The sequence below is a fragment of the Zootoca vivipara genome, chromosome 5, assembly GCF_965207765.1.
Source record: "Zootoca vivipara chromosome 5, rZooViv2.hap1.1, whole genome shotgun sequence".
NCBI lineage: Eukaryota > Metazoa > Chordata > Lepidosauria > Squamata > Lacertidae > Zootoca > Zootoca vivipara.
In genome coordinates this window covers 90,455,291-90,478,418 of record NC_142588.1, presented here as the reverse complement: position 1 = coordinate 90,478,418, position 23,128 = coordinate 90,455,291, and the positions used below count along the sequence as shown (strand labels likewise).

The 23,128-nt window shown below is 45.9% G+C and overlaps 1 protein-coding gene across 1 annotated transcript; it reads left to right on the top strand.

Moving 5' to 3' along the window:
- Positions 1-76: 76 nt before the first annotated feature.
- ABCF3 (ATP binding cassette subfamily F member 3) lies at positions 77-20,808 on the top strand. The gene is made up of 21 exons (XM_035102495.3): positions 77-189; positions 2,596-2,743; positions 3,040-3,119; positions 3,941-3,993; positions 4,420-4,517; positions 4,681-4,803; positions 6,372-6,638; positions 6,763-6,843; positions 8,153-8,212; positions 8,532-8,588; positions 8,863-8,885; positions 11,254-11,309; positions 11,491-11,691; positions 13,575-13,651; positions 14,608-14,652; positions 15,994-16,126; positions 16,530-16,618; positions 17,413-17,504; positions 18,708-18,840; positions 18,991-19,078; positions 19,484-20,808. The coding sequence occupies exons 1-21, from the start codon at positions 114-116 to the stop codon at positions 19,640-19,642; spliced, it is 2,139 nt and encodes a 712-aa protein (XP_034958386.1). The 5' UTR covers positions 77-113; the 3' UTR covers positions 19,643-20,808.
- The last annotated feature ends 2,320 nt before the right edge of the window (positions 20,809-23,128 follow it).

The window sequence follows — 23,128 nt, the reverse complement described above, 5'->3', positions numbered from 1 at the left end:
GCTGAGCGCCTTAGTTTCTCCCACGAATGGACTACATTTCCCATCGACCACCGCGGCGCCGGCGTCTGAGGGCTGCATCCGGGAACCGAGGAAGGCCCAGAGGCCGGGTGGCGATGGCGGCCTCCTGCGCCGAGATCCTGCGGAGGGAGTTCCCGGAACTCGACGGGGAGATGTTCGATTACGTGACCGGTGAGGCTGAGGCGAGGGCGAAGCGGGTGGGCCTGGGCTGCGGGGAGCGCGGCGTCTTTCTCCTCCCAGCCGGGCTCCCTGAGCGTGGCTGTCCCCGGCTTCCCTCCACAAGGCTGAGGTGGCCATGCCGAGGGAAGGGAAGGGAGGGCGGCGGGCGGCCCGAGGAAGCCAAGCGAAGGGGTCCTTGGCCCTCCGCTCCTTCTTTGACTTTGGCCTCCCCTCGTGTCGGCTGTGTAGGATGCAAGGCCCAAATGCGTGTGTGTCATGGGCGTAGCCAGGACTTTGGGTAGGGAGGGGGCAGGACTTCGGTGGGGGGCACTCCCCCCCTCTGCCGCCCCCCCCGGCTACACTCATGGTGTGTGTGTGTGTGTGTGTGTGTGTGTTATCTGGAACGAAGGTCCCAGGTAATGACACCCAGATAGCATATATTTCATTCTCATACATACGTATATGCATATCAGTATCTTTACATATGTGTGCCTATACATAGACATACATAGGCACACACACACCTACAGCAGTCACACGATTGCTCAAACCGCCACAACACTTTTTAAAACTGGAAATGTGCTTTATAAAACGTGCCCACTCCCTTGCAAATCTCTCTTTAAATAATAATAATAATAATAAACTTCTTTCTGCATCCCAATAACCTTTGTGGCTCAGTCCTCCTGCACATTGCCTACTCAGAAGCAACTCCTGTTTGGTTCAGTGGGTGCTCCAAGGAATCAAGCCCCTTCTCCCCTAACTTTGAGCGTAACTAGACACTTGTGGTTCAGGCTGAGGGGCTGTCAGTCACCCAGTTTAACAATTCAGTAACGCCACCGACCTTGTTTGGAAACCAGTCAAGTGACATATATATGTGTGTGTGTGTATTTCTGTGAGTTAATACGGGGGGGGGGGGTTGAGGGGGTCTGCTTGTTGTTAAATGACAGGCAAGAAATCATTACATATTTATCTTTCCTTGGGGCTCATGACAGCTTGCATATAAAAACGAGAACCATAGGGGGGAAATAATTTTAAAAACCAACACTGTTAGAAGTAAAATATAGATACAAGTAAAGTATACATGGTATTAGAACCATGCAAACAATCATAATTAAAAACAGTACAGCACCAGCCCTTTCATTGAAAGCAGTCAGTTCCTAAAAGCCTGTTTGAACAAAAAAATCTTCACCTGCCAGCTTCACCATTTTCAGCCTGAGGTGAGCACCCAAGGGCCACATACGAGTGGTGGGGCAGGCCAGAGGCAAAACTCGGCAGCGCAGCAAATAGATCATGGGCTGCTTACTAACAGGCTTTAGTTTTAAGTCAGTGGTTCAGGATTTTTATCCAACTAGACATGTTTAAGGGAAGCAAACTTTACTCTTATTTATTTCAGTTTCAGCCCTAATCCTAAACATGCTTATATGGAAATAAGCACAATAGATTTCAACTGGATTTACATCCAGATAAGTCTTCTTCTTCTTCTTCTTCTTCTTCTTCTTCTTCAGCAATCATAAGTATGCCTAGTGTTGCAGCTTTGATACATCACCTCATCTCTGAAGCCTTGAATCCGTTCTTTCCCTGATCGGGACTCAGAGTTCCAGAATGATGAAACATTTTGCCTGTTCTTTGTCCTACTACTTCCTTTCTCCTTTCCTTTCAAGGTCTAGGAAGGTATTTTTCTGGGAAATCATCACAGGGTACGGATCAGCCAAAGCCCAGAGGCTGCTTCACAAACTGAGGTGTGGTGTGTGGGCCACATTGTATGAGGGAAGAATAAATCACATTGTTGACCTCCCCCTCATTACAAACCACATAATCAGGATCACACTTGTTTCTCTCTGATTAAGTAACTTTTCCTTGGTTTCATTTCCCAAGCAGTGTCACAGGAAGGATCATAGAATGATAGAACCGTAGAGTTGGAAGGGACCACGAGGATCATGTAGTCCAACCCCATGCAAATCAGGAATCTTTTGCCCAAAGTGGGGCTCAAACCCATGACCTTAATAAATTGAATTACTGCTTACTAACAGACTTGAGTCTTAGGTCAATGGTTCAGTATTTCCATTCAGCATAAGTGTATATCCACCTAGACAAATTTAAGGGAAGCAAACTTTACGATACCCAGCTATCTTATTTGTATCCCAAGCAACAGTTTTGTTGTCTGACAGCATGGTGTAGGAAAGTCATCCAACTAAAGGTTCTTTGGTCATGCAAAAGGTGATGTAAATGTTTAATTATTTATATAAAAGTTTTATGAACCACTCACATAAAATATCAGAGCTGGGTGCAAACTAAAAATAAATATAAACTATGCACCAGGTTGGAATATTGGCCCTATTCTTACTGGTAGCTGACTAAGCCCAAAGGAATGCAAGAGACTCAGCCATGCATTAACGGTGCCTTGCATTCCTTTCACAGGGGTGCTGCACAGCGGCAGCTCAGACTTTGAGTCAGTGGATGATCTGTTTGAAGCAGTCGGGGAGCTCTTGCAAGATGTGGCCAGAGACTCGAAGGACGATGAGGACATCCGTGCTATCTGCCAGCGGATGTACAACACTCTCCATATGTATGTTCCCTTTGACTGATACTGAGTGGGTGAAGCTGAGAGCAGGCAGAGGGGACCAAACAAATGGCAATAATACAGCCAGTGGGGATCTAGATTCTGCAGGTATTGCAGGGCTCTGGTAACTCCTGGTGTTGGCGTGTTTCCTTTTCTATTGCTTTCCCAGGGTTTGAGGGCAGGATATTGGACTGTGTGACTGTTGTTTTCATCGTATGAGGCTGTTTCTGTGAGAAGTATTAATAATGACTGAGAGAGAAACTTTTTTAGGGTCTCTTAGCTAATTATCTTGTGTCTGGCAGGGACAGCGAAAACTCCCAGGGTAGCAGACAGGTGCTCCTGGATGCCCCCATCCAGCTTTCGAAGATCACAGACAATTATGGTGAGTAGCACTGGCAGAAGGGCCTGTTGCTTCTGGGCTCCCCTACTGGATCAGACCAGGGATCTATACAGTGGCCGGCTAGATAGTGGTGCATGAAGGCAATGATTTGCCTGCCCTCCTCCCCCATCAACATGCAACAGGTATACTGTCTTTAGATCTGGAGGTTCTATTTAGCTGCCATGGATAGTAGTTGTTGATTGGTCCTCTGTTTAATTTTGGTGGTTTTTTTAAAGCCACCTACCCTGTTTCTCTGAAAATAAGCCGTAGCCGTAAAATAAGCCGTAGCAGGATTTTTAAGCATTCAAAGAATATAAGCCATACCCCGAAAATAAGACAGTGATAGGCGCAGCAGCAATGCCGGCCGCGGGAGGAGGGGAAAAAACAAGACATCCCCTGAAAATAAGCCATTGTGTGTTTTTTTGAGGAAAAATAAATATAAGACAGTGTCTTATTTTCGGAGAAACACGGCAAGCTTATTATAGCTCTTTGCTGCAGTAAAATTTGGCTCCTGCAGCCAAACTGGTTTTAAACATATTGCTCTGTTTTCCTTTGGACCACATCAGTGAGGCTAGGAAGCCCAGGATCTCCATACTCACTGCCCAGACTTCCACCCCGGAGAGGTCACTTTGACTCTGCTAATGCAGCAGTTTGACTTTACTGCCAAAGGCGTACTCCATTGTCTCTTGACAGACAGGTGCCAACAATGCAACAACACTACCAACTACGGTGCTTTATTAAGCAGGGTACAGTGGAGGAAGGGAATGTATTGGTGCTGAAGCTCTTGTAAGCAGCATTTTCACTTCTCTCTTGCTTGATTTCAGATTCCGGCTTGGATGTGCTGCCAGGGATGATGTTGAAGAGAGATCAGAACTCGGTAAGCGAACCAGAGCTGGAGGGTCAGTTGATTCCAAACTGCTGAGTCAGCTAAGGCTATATTGTTAGGGTGGCAAGGACCCCTTTGCTCTCTAGTTCAGGGGTGGCCCACATGGTCCCTCCAGGTGTTGCTGGACTGCAGCTCCCATCATCCCTGACCATTGGCCATGCTTCCTGGGTTGATGAGAATTGAAATCCAATGTTTGGAGGACACCACCTTGGTTACCACTGGCATATTGCATCCTGGCTTCCTCTGTCTCCCTCCACTCCATTTCAGTCCATATATTCCATTCTGCAGTGTAGTGCAGTTGGGTGGAAGGGGAGGTAGCATAACTGTGCTTGGCCTGGGGGGGGGGGGGCAACCTAATCCCAATGACTCAACCAGGCATTTCCTCTGATGCTTCTTTCTCCCTCTCTTGCACTGCAGATAGTGAATGCCAAGAAGCTGGAGAAAGCAGAGGCTCGCCTCAAAGCCAAGCAGACTAAGAAGCAGGACCGAGATTCTATGAAGTCTGGAAGCCCATTGTGAGTGAAAAGTCTTATCAGGGAGACAGGTTCTAGCCTACATGCAAGAATCAAGTTTTCATGGGAGGAGAATGTTGGGGAGGCTGAGGCATTCCAAATAATGGGAAGAAATGTTTGCCTTCCCCTGTTTTAATGGTCCCTTTTGTTTCTTGCCTGGTGTCAGGGTGCTTGAAGAAGCATCTGCCAGCCAAGCAGCCAGCAAGAAGGAAACTCGTCTCGAGACATCAGGCAAGAACAAATCCTACGATGTACGCATTGAGAACTTCGACGTGTCCTTCGGTGAGCGGTGAGTGCTTGCAGGCTGATGGGCACCCAGAGTTTGTGGGGTAGACATGCCTGTCAGCTGTGGATGGGAATCTCTGAACTGGCAGATGGTGCTCAGGTTGTTGGCATGCTTGTCCATGGGGCTGCCTGTATGCAGTTATAGTTTAAAAAACATGATCACGGACCGGAACTGAGCATTGAACATCCTACTGATGCTGAAACAGCCTTTTTCTTGTTGCAATTCAAAGTGCTGATGTTTATCCTTTTAGAACTCTTATCTGGCTTTGATCTGGGGATTTTCTATTCTGGTGTCAGCCTGCCTGTATACTTGGGCAGTCTTTGAAGGCTCTCCTTTGGGTGCCCTTGCTGTCTAAAATGATGGGCAGCAACTGAGGACAGGGTCTTTGTGGTTGTGGCTCCCCAATTATGAAATGCTTTCTCCAGTGAGATTCATCCCCCGTGTTTGCATTCATGGGATTGTTGCCTATCACATGACAATGTATGTTTACATTCCACAGAGTGGGACGTGACGGAGACAGAAAGTTTGTGTTACTGTGTTTCCTGAAGTGGGACTATTGTCCTTTGTTCTTTCTCTTTGCTGCCTGATGCTAGAGAGAGAGGGAGCCATGTTGCAGTGCTCCATGTGTGTTTATATGTAAATAAACGTAGATTAGCCAAATGCTGTGCTACTGAGTTCTGTTGCACAATTGCACAAACTCTGCGGATTCGTAAGTGTGCTGGTGTCAGTTGGCATCAGTAGCTGTGATGTTCGGGCTGGAGAAAGCTTTTGAAGCTCCCAGACTACTGACCAGGAGGGAGGGAACATTCCAGTTGGCCATGTGTCTCTGCCAGGGTCCTACTTGCAAGTAAGAGATCCTAACACCTCATTGTCTAAAATGATGGGTAGCAACTGAGGACAGGGTCTTTGTGGTTGTGGCTCCCCAATTATGAAATGTTTTCCCCAGGGAGCCTAATCTAGCACCTTTTATGATGTGTCTTTTGTGCTGTGCATAGAGCATTTTATTTTCCAAGGCCTTTAATCTCTCTTTTTCCTTGCTGTTATCTTGCTCCTGTTTTTTCTTGCTTTTATCTCTTCTGTTGCTGTTGTGTTATTTGCATGTTATGGCTTTTAGCTATTGCAGGAATGTTTTACACTGAAGGGTGAGGTACACATTTATAAAATAGTATGTTTGGAAGTTGTTGAAAGGTTGGGAGGCCAGGAGGTGTTTGTCAGAATACTAGCTGTGATGGCTAAGCTCTGCCTCTGCAGTTGGAGGCAGGAGGAAGCCCAGCGCTGGGTGGTGTGATGGCTGGATTTGTGCTACTTGTGAGTAGAAACTAAAAGCAAAGCAGTAGATTGGGGGTGGGGAGAGAGAGAGAGAGCTTCCTAAGCTAGGCTACTTGTAGCTCTACCCACAAGGTGTTGTGATGCCATTGTACCACATGGCCTGGATGAGGCATCTGACACTCTGCCTCATCTGCTTCCCATGGTTTCTGTAGTTTGGGAGGACAGCAACCTGCTTTGTGCAGAGACTCCGATGGGCCAGTGAGTCTGACTGTTATAAGGGTCTGTGTGTTCTCTCCTTTCAGTGTCCTCCTCACTGGTGCAGACTTGAACCTGGCATATGGCCGGCGGTATGGCCTGGTGGGCCGGAACGGGTTGGGCAAAACGACGTTGTTGAAGATGATTGCCAGTAGTAACTTGCGCATCCCCTCACACATCAGCATCCTCCACGTGGAGCAGGAAGTGGCAGGGGATGATACGCCAGCCCTGCAGAGCGTGCTAGAGTGTGATACCACCCGCGAGAGTCTGCTGAAGGAGGAGAAGGAGCTGACAGCCCGAGTCAATTCTGGAAGGTAATCCTAGCCTTGATGCCACCTTCCCAAATTTCTTAGCTCAGACATAAGCGTCCTCTGGTACAGAGCTGCCCTTCTCTTACCACCCACGAAACTGACATGCTATTCTTATGTCTTGCTTCAGGGGAGAAGGCACTGAAGGTGCTCGACTGTCAGAAATCTATGCCAGGCTAGAAGAGATTGAGGCGGACAAGGCTCCAGCAAGGTAAGATGCCACTCATTTTAGTTGTGGCAAATCCATATCTTCAGCCATTTGCTTAGTTTACTAGATGTTAAGGAGAGAAATTTTGTGAACGGCTGCCAGGATTTGGGATGTATGATGTTCTAAACCCTGACTTTCAAATCCAGATAGGAGGTGGAGTCCTTTTTGACAGGACTTGTGTCAGAAGGTTGTATGATAGCACCTGTCAACAACCTCTGGGCTGAGGAGAACACACCATGAATTTTGCCTCTGACCTTGCTGATCTGCCCATAAATTGACAATGATCTGCCCTTGGTGCCCCATGCTGTCTCCAGCTCTGCTAGAATCGAACAGCTCAAGCCTTCGCTTGTTTACAAAGAGCCAAGCACTTCTCTGCCAGGCGTGCCACAGAGAAGCAGCAGTGGAATAACTTGTACAACAGGGATGTGTTAGCTGCTCACAAAGCCCAACCATTTGCCCAAGCAAGACTGGGGGGAGGAGAAGGCTGAGTGCCAGCCACTCCTCTAGCCATGGCTGGGCAGCCACCCACTGAGGCACACTTATTCCCTGAGGGGTGAGATGGCGGCTGAAGAGGTTGCATGCCAGCCACTCCAAGCTGTGCCTCCACCCACCCCTCAAGACATGCATTTAGGCCTTGGATGTAATTGAAGCAGGATGTTAGTATGTTACAGAAAGGTTGCATGGGTCAGATTCAAGGGCAAGCTGGAACACCCCTCCAACTTTTCTGTTCTCCAACTGCATGTTGGAGTCTTGCTCAGAGGGCCAGGGATTGTATCTCCGCAGTACTGATTGCTGTATAATCATTAAAGGAGTTACATTTACTTTAAGGGAAATGGGGAGTTGCAACAATTCCCAGGGTGTGCCTATGTGGGAACCACAAGTGCACAATCTTGGGGTTCCACTGCAGAAGGAAGGTTGGGTTTAAATGTCAGGAAATAAATAAATTCTGCCAATTGGACTGGCAGCTTCTGAGGCAGATGTCTGTTAAAACTGCTTGGGTTGGAGAATTGCACAACTGATCCTCACATTTAGCTTGAGCTGGCAAATGCAATATTTTGGTATGAAGCTTGCTCCTTATCTTCCTTTCTTTATTTCTCTGTGTGTTTACATTGAAATAAACTCCAGCACTACATCTCAGATGGGTGTTGTGCCTTTAAATTTCTCGTTAAAAGTCTGAGTGCATTTGGAACAACATGTAGATCTTTCAGCCAATTGGAACTGCATTCTTCATTGGAAATACTTTGCTCCCCAACTTACTGACTTCATTCAATTATTTATCTTCTCCCTCCCACCCCCCCGTGCCACTTTTCAGAGCATCTGTCATTCTGGCTGGGCTGGGATTCAGTGCAAAGATGCAGCAACAGACAACCAAGTAAGTGATCTCTACCAGAGCTTAACTTTTTCCTGCTATGATCTGAGCTGTTGGGAGTCCTAGCTTTTCCTCCTTTCTACCTTAGCAGAAGGTGGTCTTTGTGGGCGAGGTGCACATACCAGGTGATAGAAAGCTTGGTAGCCGCTTGCTTCACATTACAGTTTGGACAGGGGATGTGGGTGGAGTGACAATAGATTAAACTGGGATACCTCTGGTTTCCACCTTGTATTGTTAAGAACCGTAATGATGTCTGCTGTATATGTATGCTGATGGGTGCCCACCTGGCACAGGGAATCTGATGTGTGTTCCTTCTTTCCAGAGAGTTTTCAGGTGGTTGGAGAATGAGGCTGGCTTTAGCTCGTGCCCTTTTCGCCAGGTATGTCTTGTTGATGTGCTGTATTCTCGAATGGTACAAAAGCCTGGGCTGAGTGGGAAATGTCAACCCAGCAAATCTAAGATAACTAAGCAAAAACTGCTGAAGTTGGATGGGGTAGTCATTGTTGGCTTAGTCCATCCCATGTTGTAAGAGAAAATGCTTTCAAAACAACTTCATAGTAGCCTTCAAACTGAGCCTTAATATTGATTGTCTGCCTCTCTTTCTTTCTTTCTCCATCCGTTTCTCCTTGTCCTGTTGGTTCTGATGTTCTCAGGCCTGACCTCCTCCTGCTTGATGGTAAGTTTTGTTTGGAGGCAAATGGGGGAGAAGAAAGTGCATACTACACAGTATTCTCCAAATGTGAAATCCATGGGATTTATGTGCTCCTACCCTCAATAAACAGCGTTTCTGTTTCCGTTTTGGCTCTGGTTTTGGTGTTCCATTGCACCAGAAGCGGCTTAGTCATGCTGGCCACATGACCCGGAAATACTGTCTGCAGAGTGGACAAACGCCAGCTCCCTCGGCCTGTAAAGCGAGATGAGTGCCGGAACCCCAGAGTCGTCTGCCACTGGACTTAACTATCAGGGGTCCTTTACCTTTTTACCCTCAACTGTTGGGGTTCTGTTGTTCATTTCCAAGTTGATCTTGCCAAAGTTTGCAGTGGTAAACTTCAAATCAATCAAACTGGTCACCTCAAAATGATTGCTTGAAGCTATGGGTTGAAGTTGGCTTTCTAACCATAATTTGAAGGCTAGAGGAAAGAGCAAGATTGAAGGAAGATCTAAATTGAGTCCTGGTCCTCCTGCTCTGAATTAATCCAGTCCAGAGCAAGAGGGCCATGACACAATTGATCCAATCTAGATCGACTGGCACCATGTTTCTGTTTGGTTTTGTGTTCTAAACATACATTAAAACTGTCCCTCCATTTTAATAAGCGCCCAAAGTTTATTAATGCACATTGGTTTTAACTGCTTAGGTGATATTGGCATATATATTAATAGATTGTGGGGCAAAGCCATGTAGACCTTGTACCATCATACATGTCTGTGCTAGAGGGCGAGATGCAAAGTCTGAAGAATTCATGGAATGTGATATAAACTCCTAGATCTAGGCCCCAAAGTGGAGCATAGCCTGTTCAGAAGATTATAAGTGGTGGTCTCTATTGAGCCATAAAGCAGGAGAAGACCAAATTACTGTTTAGTCCAACTCTTTTCCAGCAAAGCACATCCATCTATCCCCAGCAGATCTACTTAGGCCCTCTGGGATCTGTTGTTGTTGTTTAGTCGTGTCCGACTCTTCGTGACCCCATGGACCAAAGCACGCCAGGCACTCCTGTCTTGCACTGCCTCCCGCAGTTTGGTCAAACTCATGTTCGTAGCTTCGAGAACACTGTCCAACCATCTCGTCCTCTGTCGTCCCCTTCTCCTAGTGCCCTCAATCTTTCCCAACATCAGGGTCTTTTCCAAGGATTCTTCTCTTCTCATGAGGTGGCCAAAGTATTGGAGCCTCAGCTTCACGATCTGTCCTTCCAGGGAGCGCTCAGGGCTGATTTCCTTAAGAGTGGATAGGTTTGATCTTCTTGCAGTCCATGGGACTCTCAAGAGTCTCCTCCAGCACCATAATTCAAAAGCATCAATTCTTTGGCGATCAGCCTTCTTTATGGTCCAGCTCTCACTTCCATACATCACTACTGGGAAAACCATAGCTTTAACTATATGGACCTTTGTCGGCAAGGTGATGTCTCTGCTTTTTAAGATGCTGTCTAGGTTTGTCATTGCTTTTCTCCCAAGAAGCAGGCGTCTTTTAATTTCGTGAGTGCTGTCACCATCTGCAGTGATCAAGGAGCCCAAGAAAGTAAAATCTCTCACTGCCTCCATTTCTTCCCCTTCCATTTGCCAGGAGGTGATGGGACCAGTGGCCATGATCTTGGTTTTTTTGATGTTGAGCTTCAGACCATATTTTGCGCTCTCCTCTTTCACCCTCATTAAAAGGTTCTTTAATTCCTCCTCGCTTTCTGCCATCAAGGTTGTGTCATCTGCATATCTGAGGTTGTTGATATTTCTTCCGGCAATCTTAATTCCGGCTTGGGATTCATCTAGTCCAGCCTTTCGCATGATGAATTCTGCATATAAGATCTAACAGGTTGATAAAAAGACCTTCTTTTGGTCCTAGAAATGTGTTTGGTGTTTTGGAACTTCTAGGAGTTGTTTTTTCTTTTTTTAAGTTGTTCAAGTTCAGAGCTTTTGCATTGTATGTGGACACTTGCCAGTCCTAACAGAGATGTGTGACCCTTTGAATTACAGGTTTAGCACAGTTGTATGGTAATCAGACCCGAAATACAAGTGAAACCTCTCTACCAAGTCCTTTCAAGGGAAATTTAATTGATGGCACCTTCAGTTCAATGGCCCAGCTAATTTCCTACCATTGTTACTGTTGGTTAGCAGATATCCAGGATGTCCCGTGCCCCCCCCCCCATTCTTGGGATACTTAAGTTGCTTTCATGGGGGACTGAACCCAGGATGTTTAATTGCACAGCATATGCTTTACCACAGAGTTACATCATCACTTTGTCGAAGAACTTCCATCCTGTTTGGAGAATGGGTGCTTTTTAATTTCTTAACTTCTAAGTCCCTTGCCAAAGAACTTCATTTTTGTTCACTTCCAGAGCCGACCAACATGTTGGATGTGAAGGCTATCATCTGGCTGGAGAACTATTTGCAGGTCTGTTGGAAGCTAAAAGAATATTTTTCCAGATTGTGCTTCTGGTTTGCTTTGGTTTGTTTCCCTTAGCATTTTGATGAAAGGTGGGAAGAGGCTGTGATGAGAACTAGGTTAGGTCCTCCTTTACCTGTCTGAAATTTCCACACTGCTGAGGTTGACTCTTGGTTGCTGGCTCTTCCAGACATGGCAGTCGACCATCCTGGTCGTGTCCCACGATCGGAACTTCCTGAACGCCGTGGCCACTGACGTCATCCACCTCCACTCGCAGCGGCTCGACAGTTATCGTGGCGATTTTGAGAACTTCGTCAAGATCAAAGAAGAGCGGTTGAAGAACCAGCAGCGCGAGTTTGAGGCTCAGCAACAGTATCGAGAGCACATCCAGGTATGGTTCTGTTTAGGGATATAGCCTCGCTGTGTGGGTCAATATTAAGAGCGTGTCAGAGGGAGGTGATGTAGATTCATGTGGACCCATCTCCTGAGCTTAGGGTAGAGATCCTAAAGCCGTCTAGATATTGCTAGACTCCCAGCCCCATCTTCCCTGACCACTGCTCATTCTCTGGCTGAGGCTGATCGACCACCACAGTTTCTGTCTCCAGTAAAAGTGAAATTCTTTGACCTATGTTGGCATTGTGCAAAATTGCTTTTCACATAATTTGTACTGTGCTTTCCAAATTATTTTGCATAATTTATTCTGGAATTCCTGGCCATGGGGATAAGAAGCAGGAGGGCTGAATGAAGCCCCACCCACCCCTACCCACCGAATTTGGCCACATGCCTATGACTTCTGAGATTTCAGCAGCTGTTGCATACAGACTTTCAAGTGCGCCTCTGCAGCCCTACGGATTAGAAACTTGCTTTTAAAAAAGAAAGAAGCATGAGATTCTCAAGAGGCCAAATACTGTGCCCAGCCCAATTCTCTAACCTTTTTCTTTGCACGTGGATTTCAGCATTCAGTACTGCACTCATACCTGGGTTAGTGAGTTTAGGTGAGGGCTGTTAGTTTTCTCTGCACCTAATCAAATTAGGAATGCACAGCAGATTTAATCAGTTTTTTTATTCAAATCTTCACTATAAATCAGTCAGTAGATTTTCTAGATGCAATGTTACAATGCTTAAATATTTATAAAAGCTGCAGATGGGAAGCACTGCCTTTTAAAAAAAAAGGCAAGATGCCTCAAAACAGGGATTGACAACCTTTATGGGTCTGTGGGCACATTTGCAGATCAGAGAAACCATATGTGCACCACAACTACCCCCCCCCAATTCATATTCTCCCTTTACTAACAGCAATTAGGCTTGGGGGGAAGTATGTTCACTTTTTTCAAGTTAACTACTCAGCTGTAATGCCGCCCTTGAAATCTTAGGAGTATGTGTTGTTGCAACCCTGTGAGCACCAGGGAAGGACCTATGGGTGCCCGCGCACCTCTGGGTTCTGTGTTAGCAGTCCATGCCTCAGTTGATGTCCTGCTGTGACACGTGTGCACATCACTTAAACCAAAGGATGTGTCATCGCCCCCCCCTCCTTTTAGCATGTAAATCAATGCACAGTGAATTGGTTAAAATTCATAAGGTGAATCAGCTCACACATTTTAATTGAGTGACAGCCTAAAATAAGTAGAAGATCGTTGACGAGAAAGACAACGTCCTGTGTGCAATGACCCCACGCCAATTACCTTCACATGTGTACATTTTGTATGATTCTGCTTCAAAGATCAGTTTCCCCTGCAAAGCATTTGAAACCTTTTTTTGCAAGGTCTGGGGTCACAGAGGTGAGATGTTGAGAACTGGGGTGAGATGGAGGAAGACCACTGGAACCCATTTCCACCCCGACTTGCCAATGTTTCTGAGACTTCACTAGGTACGGCCCACAGGCTTACAATCTTCTGTGTAAACTGGAATGAGAAACATGTGAGTGGGTTTTGAATGATATGCCTATGAGTACGCAGGATGTGCTCTGCTCCTCAGGTTCAACCCCCACTATACCTGAGGGCCCCCGTATTACTTCAGCGGCACCTGCAAGAAAGCAATTTGACCTACTTCTTAGGCCTCATTGCATTGCAGAGGGTGCCATCCAGGGCAATGGATTTTTGAAAGTACATCCTGATTAAAATCACCAGGATGCACCTGTAGAAATAAAGGTGGCTAGGGTCCACAAATGAGCCATGTTCTCATGACTGAGACTCTGCAGAGGGCTTCTCCTACCTGAAAGTCTCTGATCTTCCCTTCTCTCTCTCTCTCTCTCTCTCTCTCTCTCTTTTTCTCAAGGTCTTTATTGATAGATTTCGCTATAATGCAAACCGGGCATCTCAAGTGCAGAGCAAACTCAAACTTCTGGAGAAGCTGTGAGTATCCACCACAGCTGGATTGAGCATTGGCCCATATTTGCATTGCACGATTCCACCCGGAGATAGACAACTGTCTTTTAACTTTGGGGTTGCAAGGAGTTTTGTTTTCTTAAGTTATGGGGTGGCACAAAGATGGTGTTAATGAATAAGTGAATGAGTAAATGTAGGCTCGGCAGATTGCTGTTAGGGCAAGAAGGTGGTATAAAATATTTATATATATATATCAATAAGCAAAATAAATTGACAGGGGTGATAACAGAGGCTTGGAAGTGCAGGGCCCACAAAGTCACCAAGATATCAAAGTTCCTTGGACAATATTTTCTTTTTGGAATCTTTGCAACCTGTATATAGATGGGAAGCGTAAGAAACCCCCCCCCCATAAAAAATACATTACTGTGTTGAACTTAATGAATCCAGGCCAGCATTCCTGCCTTATTATAAACCAAGTGGGGTGAATCTTTTGCTCTCCAAATGTGCCATCATCCCTGGTCATTGACCATGCTTGCTAGGGCTAGTGGGCGTTGTAGTTCAACATCAGGGGGGCCAAAGGTTCCCCGCTCTTGTTATTAACAGAGAAAACAGGTTGTTTCTGGAAATCTGCAGTACTTTCCAAACTGAGTCAAGGCCACAGGTGGTCCCTCTTGCTTTGCTGTCTTTGAACTCATAGGCCAGCCTTACCAGATGTTATTGGGCCCCCATCAGCCCCAGCCAGCATAGTCAATGGCCAGGGATGACAAGATATGGAGAGCACCAGGTTGAGCAAGGCTGGCTTAGATGCTCTTGCTCAAGTAGTTGTAGAGGATGGGGGACAGTCTGCTTTCATTGATTTCGGTGAGTCTGGAGTAGATGGCTCTTTCCATGGGAGGCGCTCTGGTGTGAGTGAGGCCTTCCCCGCTTCTAAATTGCTGTGTCCTCTTTTGTTGCAATGGGTCTGACCTTCTTTTGTCTCTTAGGCCAAAATTGAAACCTGTGGACAAAGACTCTGAAGTGATAATGAAGTAAGTGTCTCTTCGCATAAATGAGACAGCTAACTTTTGCAGAGGAGCGCCAGACGCTCTCTGCCTCATAAGCCAGAACCACTCTTTTCTTGACCTTCTTGGTCTCGATAAACTGTTCACTTCGTGACCACTAAGTCGAGAGTTGGTTTGCCTTGGATACCTTTGTGTGTTCAAGAACTTCTTAGTCAGTGGGACTAGCAGCTGGTTTAGGAACTTGCATGGGACAACATACAGTGTTGCATACTGCAAACAGAAAGTGAAGAGACCTGCCTTCCCCAACCTGGTGTCGCCTGCAAATGTTTTGGACTACAACTCCCATCGTTCCTAACCAATGGCCATGCTGGTTGGAGCTGATGAGAACTGGAGTCCACTGACATTTGGAGAGCACCAGGTTGGGAAGGCTTCTCCAGACTTGGAATCGAGTTGAAACCTGGTTGGGATGCAATACCATAACATATGGGGAAGATGTTCTCCTTCCTCTTTTTTTCCTGCTCCAAAAGACCTCATGTCCACAGATTGGTTTGAGTTTGTCACTTTGGTTCTTTATTTTCTCGGGGGCTTCAGACTGATTCATACCTCAGGCACCTTCTGCAGAGGGTTCTGTGAAAGGGCTTTTAAAAATGTGGCCTGGATGCAAGTGTCTGGTAACAGGCTCTTTGGAGAGTGCCAATTCTCTGCATGGCATTTCCTGTTCTGCACTTAGAAGCTCCTGCAGTGGGAGCATCCCATTGGGCTTCCATTGCCAGTGACCCAATGATACAGTGTCCGGGTCTATAGAGCATTCATCTTATTCACACTGTTGTCTCGCAGATATAGAATCATAGAATTGGAAGGGACACTTCCATTTCCCTCAGATGTCACGATGTGGTGGCTCGTGTTCCTGATATGGTCCCTGACCATATAACAGCCCTGAAAAACTGGGATGGCCTGATGGCTAAAGAGATGGAGCTATAAACTGAGAAGTCTCCAGTTTGAATCTTGCTCAGCTTGCCTCAACTCCCCACCGCATCTGTTACATGGTGGTAATAATACTGGCCTGCCTTAGGGAGTTATTGTATGGATTGCAATAAGATTCTTTATAATGGTTTATTCCTTGTAACTTTAAGTGACAATTTCCCATCTAGGCACTGACCAGGTCCTGACCTACTTGGCTTCAGCAAATCGGATGTATTACATGCCATTAGACTGTACCTCTAATAATGTACGAGAGGTGCTTTGAACACAGAAAGCACTGTAAGTGCTAAATATTAGGGTCAGAACAGCACTAGGAATAACTTTAAACAGTAAAACTCTCCTTTGTGCTACTTCCTTTTGTGCTCAGTTCCCTTCTCTTTCCTGCAGGTTCCCAGATGGCTTTGAGAAGTTTTCTCCTCCCATCTTGCAACTGGATGAAGTGGACTTTTACTATGAGCCCAACAACTACATCTTTCGCTCCCTCTCAGTCTCAGCCGACCTGGAGTCCCGCATCTGTGTGGTATGGAGAGGGGTTTTCTCTTTTGATTATTGAAGTTTTGAGCAGAGAAATGACAATTAAAATTAAAACAGAGGGTAACATTTGATTTCACGTTATGATGAACGTTCGATCTGTGCAAGGGTTGCAGCTTGCCAGACAGAATGATCCCCTTTTCTTTTCTCTCTCTCTCCCCCCCTGCCCCCCCGCCCCGGCATACTGTTCTAGAAGTTATCTCTACAGACACACACACAGAGAGAGACACACACACAGAGCCAATTTCAGGGAGTGTGCAGGAAAAGGAATGGGAGAAAGCCCCATTGCATACTTGCATAGGGCTTCCACTAATAGGCATTGTCAGGTGAAACCCTCCCAGAGTTCTGAAGGATGTCCTTTCATTTATTCATTCATTCATTGTTTCCAATAGGTAGGGGAGAATGGAGCTGGCAAGTCTACAATGTTGAAGATCTTGATGGGAGATCTGGCACCTGTTGAAGGAATTAGGCATGCTCACAGGTAGCTTCAGCAAAAATAAGGGGGCTTGATAGTGTTATGGGGCGAATGGGTCAAACCACAGAAAGCTGAGTTGTGGATACAACATAGATTCCTGCGAAGCATTTGCGGTATATGCTTCTGTGTGTTGCTTTCTGTCTCCAGCAGAACCTCAGTGATGGTATGAACTGCAAAACATAGATGCCGCAAATTTTGAAATTTGGAGCATAGGGATTTTGAAGCTTTTATTAACAGGAGAAGCAAGTTTCTCGTCCCTGTGGTAGGGGAGCAGCCTTTGGAAATGTGGTGGATAGTTCTTGACAAGAACTCAATACATTTGAGGAGCTATCAGAGCCCAAGAGTCTGATTTTGTGTACTTGGCAAAGCTTCTCTTCATCCACCTTAAACCCCCTTTCTCTTTAATGTCTTGTATGATTCCTCCCTTTCATTCATTACATTGTCTCTTTATTGGAAGAGAAATAAATCCAAATGATTTGGGAATGAGTGATATATGGGAATTAATATACGAAACCTACTTTCCACTAACTATTTCAGCATACTAATTCAAATGGATGCAGTAGGAGATCATTTGCCTTGGGCATAGGGGGGAATTGTGGAAAATGGATCTCCTTTGGTAGCTGAAGGAGAAACAGTCCGTTTGTGCTTTTATACTCTCTCCTCAGTGTCAGGCAGCAACATTTTTGTCCACAGTGGAAAAAAAACATTCCTTCACTTAGGTGGTTTCAGAAATGGGAGGTTGTTGCTGCATAATTGCTTCCTGTAATAACACATTCTCTCTCCTCGCTCTGGCTTGGCAGGAACCTTAAGATTGGCTATTTTAGCCAGCACCATGTTGATCAGCTGGATCTCAACATCAGTGCCACAGAGCTACTAGCAAAGAAATTTCCAGGTAAGCTGGAGGGATTCCTGTGGAGTTAGTTGGTGACACATAACAAAAATAAGGATGAGTGCAATATAGCCAGATTTGGGAGAGAAGAAATATACCTTCCTGCCCTTCAGCTATCCAGCCTCTAGGAAAACATATGCTTTATTGGTGATCTGCAAGCAGTTCATCCTCCCCACCCCAGTATTTCAAAAAGACACATATATGTGCTCTATACTATATCTACCAGTAGTTTTAGTTGGGAGCTTAACAATGTATTTCTTTATTTGTTCAAGTGCATATTGTGTAACTCACCAGATCAGAAAACCTCAAGTGTCATCTGTTGCCAGATAGTTTCCAAACCCAATTCAAGGTGCTTACATTAGTGTTTAAAACCCTATGTGACTTGAGCCCCAAATAACTGAAATATATCCTCCTTCTCTGCAGATCCTCTCTAGTGTTAAGATCAGCAAGAGGGGAGGTGTGTCTCAGTAGTTCCGTTTCCCTAGCCACTCTGTGCAGCTTCCAACAGAATAAACATAGTAAAATGTAGTTTCTACTGGTATGTCAAGCAGAAACACTCATCTACCCTGACCTTTGAGACCCAAGGTCCATGTTTTCAGGACCTTATTCCTGTGACTAATTTGTTTTGAACTGTTTTTAATATTGAACTTGTTGGAACCTGCCCTGGGCCCTGATGTTCAAGTGCAGGCAATAGATTGAATTAATAATAACAATAATAATTTTCCCAGTGTCCTCCTGAGGTCAGCCACTCAAGAATCCACTTCGCTCCGTAACCAAAAGACACTGTCAAGCTAACCTACCATCTCTATCCTAGTAATCTGGGGCCTCTTTTCTTAGCTGTTAGCTCCAGCTCAAGTGTGGTTCTTTCTGTGAATTTGTGTGCCTTGAATGCCACGCCACTCCTCTAACCCAGTGCTAAGATCAGTGTGTTATTAGGCTACTGTGGTCTCGTCGATCCTGGCAGAGCAGCAGTGCTCTGATGGTCTTGAGAATATAAGAAGCCTGCTGAGTAGGATCATCTAGTCCAGCAACCTGCTTTTCACTGTGTCCAACCAGATGCCTCTGGGAGACCCATAAGCAGGCCTTCCTCTGTAGCTGCTCCCCAGCAATGGGTACTCGTTAGCATTGAGAGGTTCTGTTCAGCTAACATGCTGGTAAGTGGCAGCTTCTTCATGAATTTGACACCTTTCGGTATTTGGGTTCCAGGGAAGACAGAGGAGGAGTACCGCCATCAGCTGGGATGCTATGGAGTCTCTGGCGAGTTAGCCGTCCGTCCTGTTGCCAGCCTGTCTGGAGGCCAGAAAAGCAGAGTGGCTTTTGCTCAGATGACCATGCCTTGGTAACTATGCTCAGATGAGTATGCCCTCCACCACACCTGTTTTCTTTTATAATGACCTCAATTATTGCACAGGAAGGAAGTGCCTTTGTGGCTCGCTTCAGGGATTTCCAACCCAGTGCTACATTCATTGCTTTTCCCTTTTCCTTCCAGCCCAAACTTCTACATTCTGGATGAGCCGACAAACCACCTTGACATGGAGACCATTGAGGCCCTGGCCAAAGCGCTCAACAATTTCCGGGTAAATCTTCCTCCAAGTGGCTGTTTAGTCCCTCTGCAGAAACACTTACTTCCTGTCCAGCTGTGCTGCTGGGGACTGATGGGAGTTGTAGTCCAAAACACCTGGTTGGCAGAGGCTGTTCTACGCCATTTAATTGCACTACGAACAGAGCTGAGCAGCTTTGCTGCCCTGTTCCTTGGTGATATGGGGGATCAGGGAGTCTCTTTTTATTATAGCTTTATCCCACATTTCAGCCAAAACTGGCTGTCCAAAAAGGAGCTTGCAAGATATAAAATATGTTGCAAAATCTGCAGCGATAACAGGAGCCCCAGGTTAGCACCTGCGGCTAGCAGGAGAATGGCTGGGAGAGCTGAGGCTGGTATGGCATGCTTTAAGTCTGAGGTTTCTTTGTCCTTCTTGTTCCAGGGTGGTCTGATTCTCGTTTCCCATGACGAGCGTTTCATCCGGTTGGTGTGCCAGGAGCTGTGGGTGTGTGGGAATGGCACTGTGCAGCGCATTGAGGGAGGCTTTGAAGAGTACAGAAACATCCTGCAAGAGCAGTTTCGGAAGGAGGGCTTTCTATAAAGCAGGTGCCCAGACTGTGTGCGTCAGCTGTTTGGGAGCGGAGTAAGCCGCCCAGCAACCCCCATCATAACCTGATGGTACAGCAGGGGCTTCGCCTACATCATGTGAACATTAGCTGTGCCTGTTGGGTTAACCCTTCCAACACCCCGCCCCGCCCCAGAAGCCTGCACCTGCTGGGGATTGCAGGGGGAGGAAAGCGACCAGAGTTGCCCGTTTTGCTGCTGGATCTGTGCCAAGTCTCTGCTGGGCAGGGACCAAAGGATGGCAGAGAGAGAGGTGGGGAGTGCCCAGTGCTGCTTTTTTGGACAGGAGGAGGGGAGGTACCTGCTGCAAGCAATCCCTTCTCTCTCTCCACCTGTCTCCTTGGTAGAATTGAACCTGATGCTGTCATGTTCAGTGAGCAGTCAGGTGGTTTGTGCGTGTGTAAAATGCTGCTAAATGTTGCACATTGAGTAGCTGCTCCAGGAAAAAGGGTGGAACTGCAAACTTGCCATAGAAATGGTTGGGGTGGGGTGGGGTCTTCCTTCTCCCCCCACCATTCCGCAGTAAAGAGGTCCTGCCTCTTCTTCTAACTGTCAAACACACAATTCAGATCCTCTTAGGAAAGCATTTCTCTCTTCATGGCTTAGCCTTCAGTTCCCCTTTCTATCCTGTGCAGGTGATGCTTTTGTAGGGTGGAAGGCAGGGAGGGGTGGTGTCTCTCCTCCCCGTCTTCACTCTGGGCTGCGATCTTGGAAATGGGTAGGGATAAGGCCAGAGTTCTTCTGGGGTGGAAACACAACAGTTGACCCCACTGTCTGCCAGAAGGTGGTTGGTGGTCTTGGCAGTTCCGTTGTTGGGGCTTTTAATATAAGCCAGCATTTGCCAAGCTGGTGCCCTGCAGATGTTTTGGACTACAATCCTGGCTATATTCCCAAAACATATGCTTTACACTAGGTTGGCAAATGGTGGTTAAGCTGCTCAAATGAATTGGTCCACACATCTGTCCGGTCTCTGAGCTTCTAACGGTCTAAACTCCATGCAGGACTTCCGTTCTGTCTCAGCTAACACACCGTGTCTTGGTAATTTAAAAAGAGAGAGATTTTTTTTCTGTTGCAAGGCAAATTTTCAACACCCTGATCATCAGCATTGAGGTTGCTCTGTAAATAAAATGGGATCTCTCTGGTGTTTTGGAGTTTTGTTTCTTATTTTCAGCATGTGGAACTTTAATTCAACACCTATGATGGTTTTGTTTTATTCACAGTATTCACAGCCTGCTCTATGTTGAATAGTTTCAATTCCAGAACAGGGAACAAAGTACCGGTAATAAAGATAAGTAGGAAAAGGGAATAAACAAACATTACAAAGTCACATAAGCAACAAATGAACAATTATGTCATAAGGCATACAAGCAAAACTACACTGTAGGCAAACATTAAAATTTTTCATTTAACTAAATAACAATTTAACCAATGGGGGGGGAGACACCAAAAGTGGCAGTAAGCCACAGTTGGTGTTTATCCTTCCCATTTCAGACAAAACTCAGGAGCCGCAGCAGCAGTTACAGCTGCTAGGGAGAAACATGCAGTTGGAATTGCTGGCTTCTCCTCTCTTCTTCCTTGCCTGCCAGCCCAAACACTGTCCTTCTGAATAGTCTGGGGAGCTAATTCTATCCTCTTCGTCAAGTGAAGGGGTGAGCTAATTCCATGCAATGCCGAATCTTGTAGTGATTTTTTCTTCTTAGGAACCAACTTTAATTTAAAAGAATAAACATATAGTATTTCCTCAAATGTAATGTGCACCTTTTTTGGGCCAAATTACATTGTGAAAATTAGAGTGTGCATTAGATTTGATGGTTTGGATTTGGATTTCATATCCCTCTTTATCACTACCCGAAGGAGTCTCAAAGTGGCTAACATTCTCCTTTCCCTCCCTCCCCCACAACAAACACTCTGTGTGGTGAGTGGGGCTGAGAGACTTCAAAGAAGTGTGACTAGCCCAAGGTCACCCAGCAGCACTACACTACACTGGCTCTGATAGTGCATTAGATTTGTGTATATATGGTACTATTCTGTCTCTTGAATTAGGGAAGTTAAAGCAACAAACCCAAAACCAACCTTCAGTTGGATGTCTGTGTCAAGGCTTAAACGTAGGTAGGTGCTGAATGTATTGCGTCATTTAAGTGAGTTCAGGGAGCAATTCTGAACGCAATGGTTTGAATGTGTATATGAATGGACAGGCAAATCTTAAAATGTGGGAAGATCTAGCCTTTGTGCCTAAAAATGGCCATTTTTAAAAATGCTACCCTTTCCATGTGTCGCTTGCCTGGAATGAGAAGCTGGTCCCTTTGTGGGCACTCAAGGGACATGCAGATTGCCTCACCTAGAAGACCTCCTTGTGTGGCTGCCTCAGCACTACAATCTTCAACCTGGTGCCCTCCAGATGTTATGCTCTATAGGACAGCTCCCATCCACTTTTGTGAATTGTAGTTCAAAACATCTAGAGGGCACCAGCTTTGCAAAGGGATAGTGGATGGGGAATGCAGACTCCTAGAAAGAAAGTGTGTTTTCGCATGTGCATTTTGCATATCACAATTTTTGTAAGCAACCCTGGAAAAGAGACCATACAAAGGAGGAATAGTTATGCAAGACACAGGAGCAACCAGATGCCTGCTCTTATTTTTTATTGCAACATGTTGTAAGCCACCTTGACAATCATAATCAAAAGGCAAAGTATAGATCAGTGATGGAAAATTAGTGGTTCTCCAGATGTTGCTAAACTCCCAACAGCCCCAGCCAGCATGACGAATGGTCAGAGATAGTGGGAAACTTAACAGCATCCGAAGGGCCACAGGTTCCCCAGCAATAGAAAAATACAGTATAAAAACATTCTCCACCCGAAGTACACACCTGCACTAGTCTTTCCTAAAATATTCTAAACTGGATATCTGCATAAGTGAACGGATACATTTTGCCCCTTACATGAATTCTAAACAATTGTGAATAGGCAACATTTAAATATTTGTGGCCCCTTCATGGATCACTGCCTTGTCGTGGCGAAGGGGCTTAAATAACTTGGAGAAGTTATGTTTTGACCAAACGTGATCCACCTGGAGAAGGAATTGGCAAGCCACTCCAGTATCCCTGCCAAGAAAACTCCATGGACAAAGACAACAGGCATATAAAAGCTATGACGCTGGAAGATGAGCCCCTCAGGTCGGAAGGCGTCCAACATGCTACTGAGGAAGAGCGGAGGACAAGTACAAGTAGATTCAGAGCTAATGAAGCGGCTGGGCCAAAGCCGAAAGGTCGCTCAGTTGCGGATATGCCTGGAAGCGAAAGGAAAGTCTGATGCTGTAAAGAAAAATATTGCATAGGAACCTGGAATGTAAGAACCATGAATAATGGTAAGCTGGATGTGGTCAAAAATGAGATGGCAAGAATAAATATTGACATCCTGGGCATCAGTGAACTAAAATGGAAGGGAATGGGCGAATTCAGTTCGGAT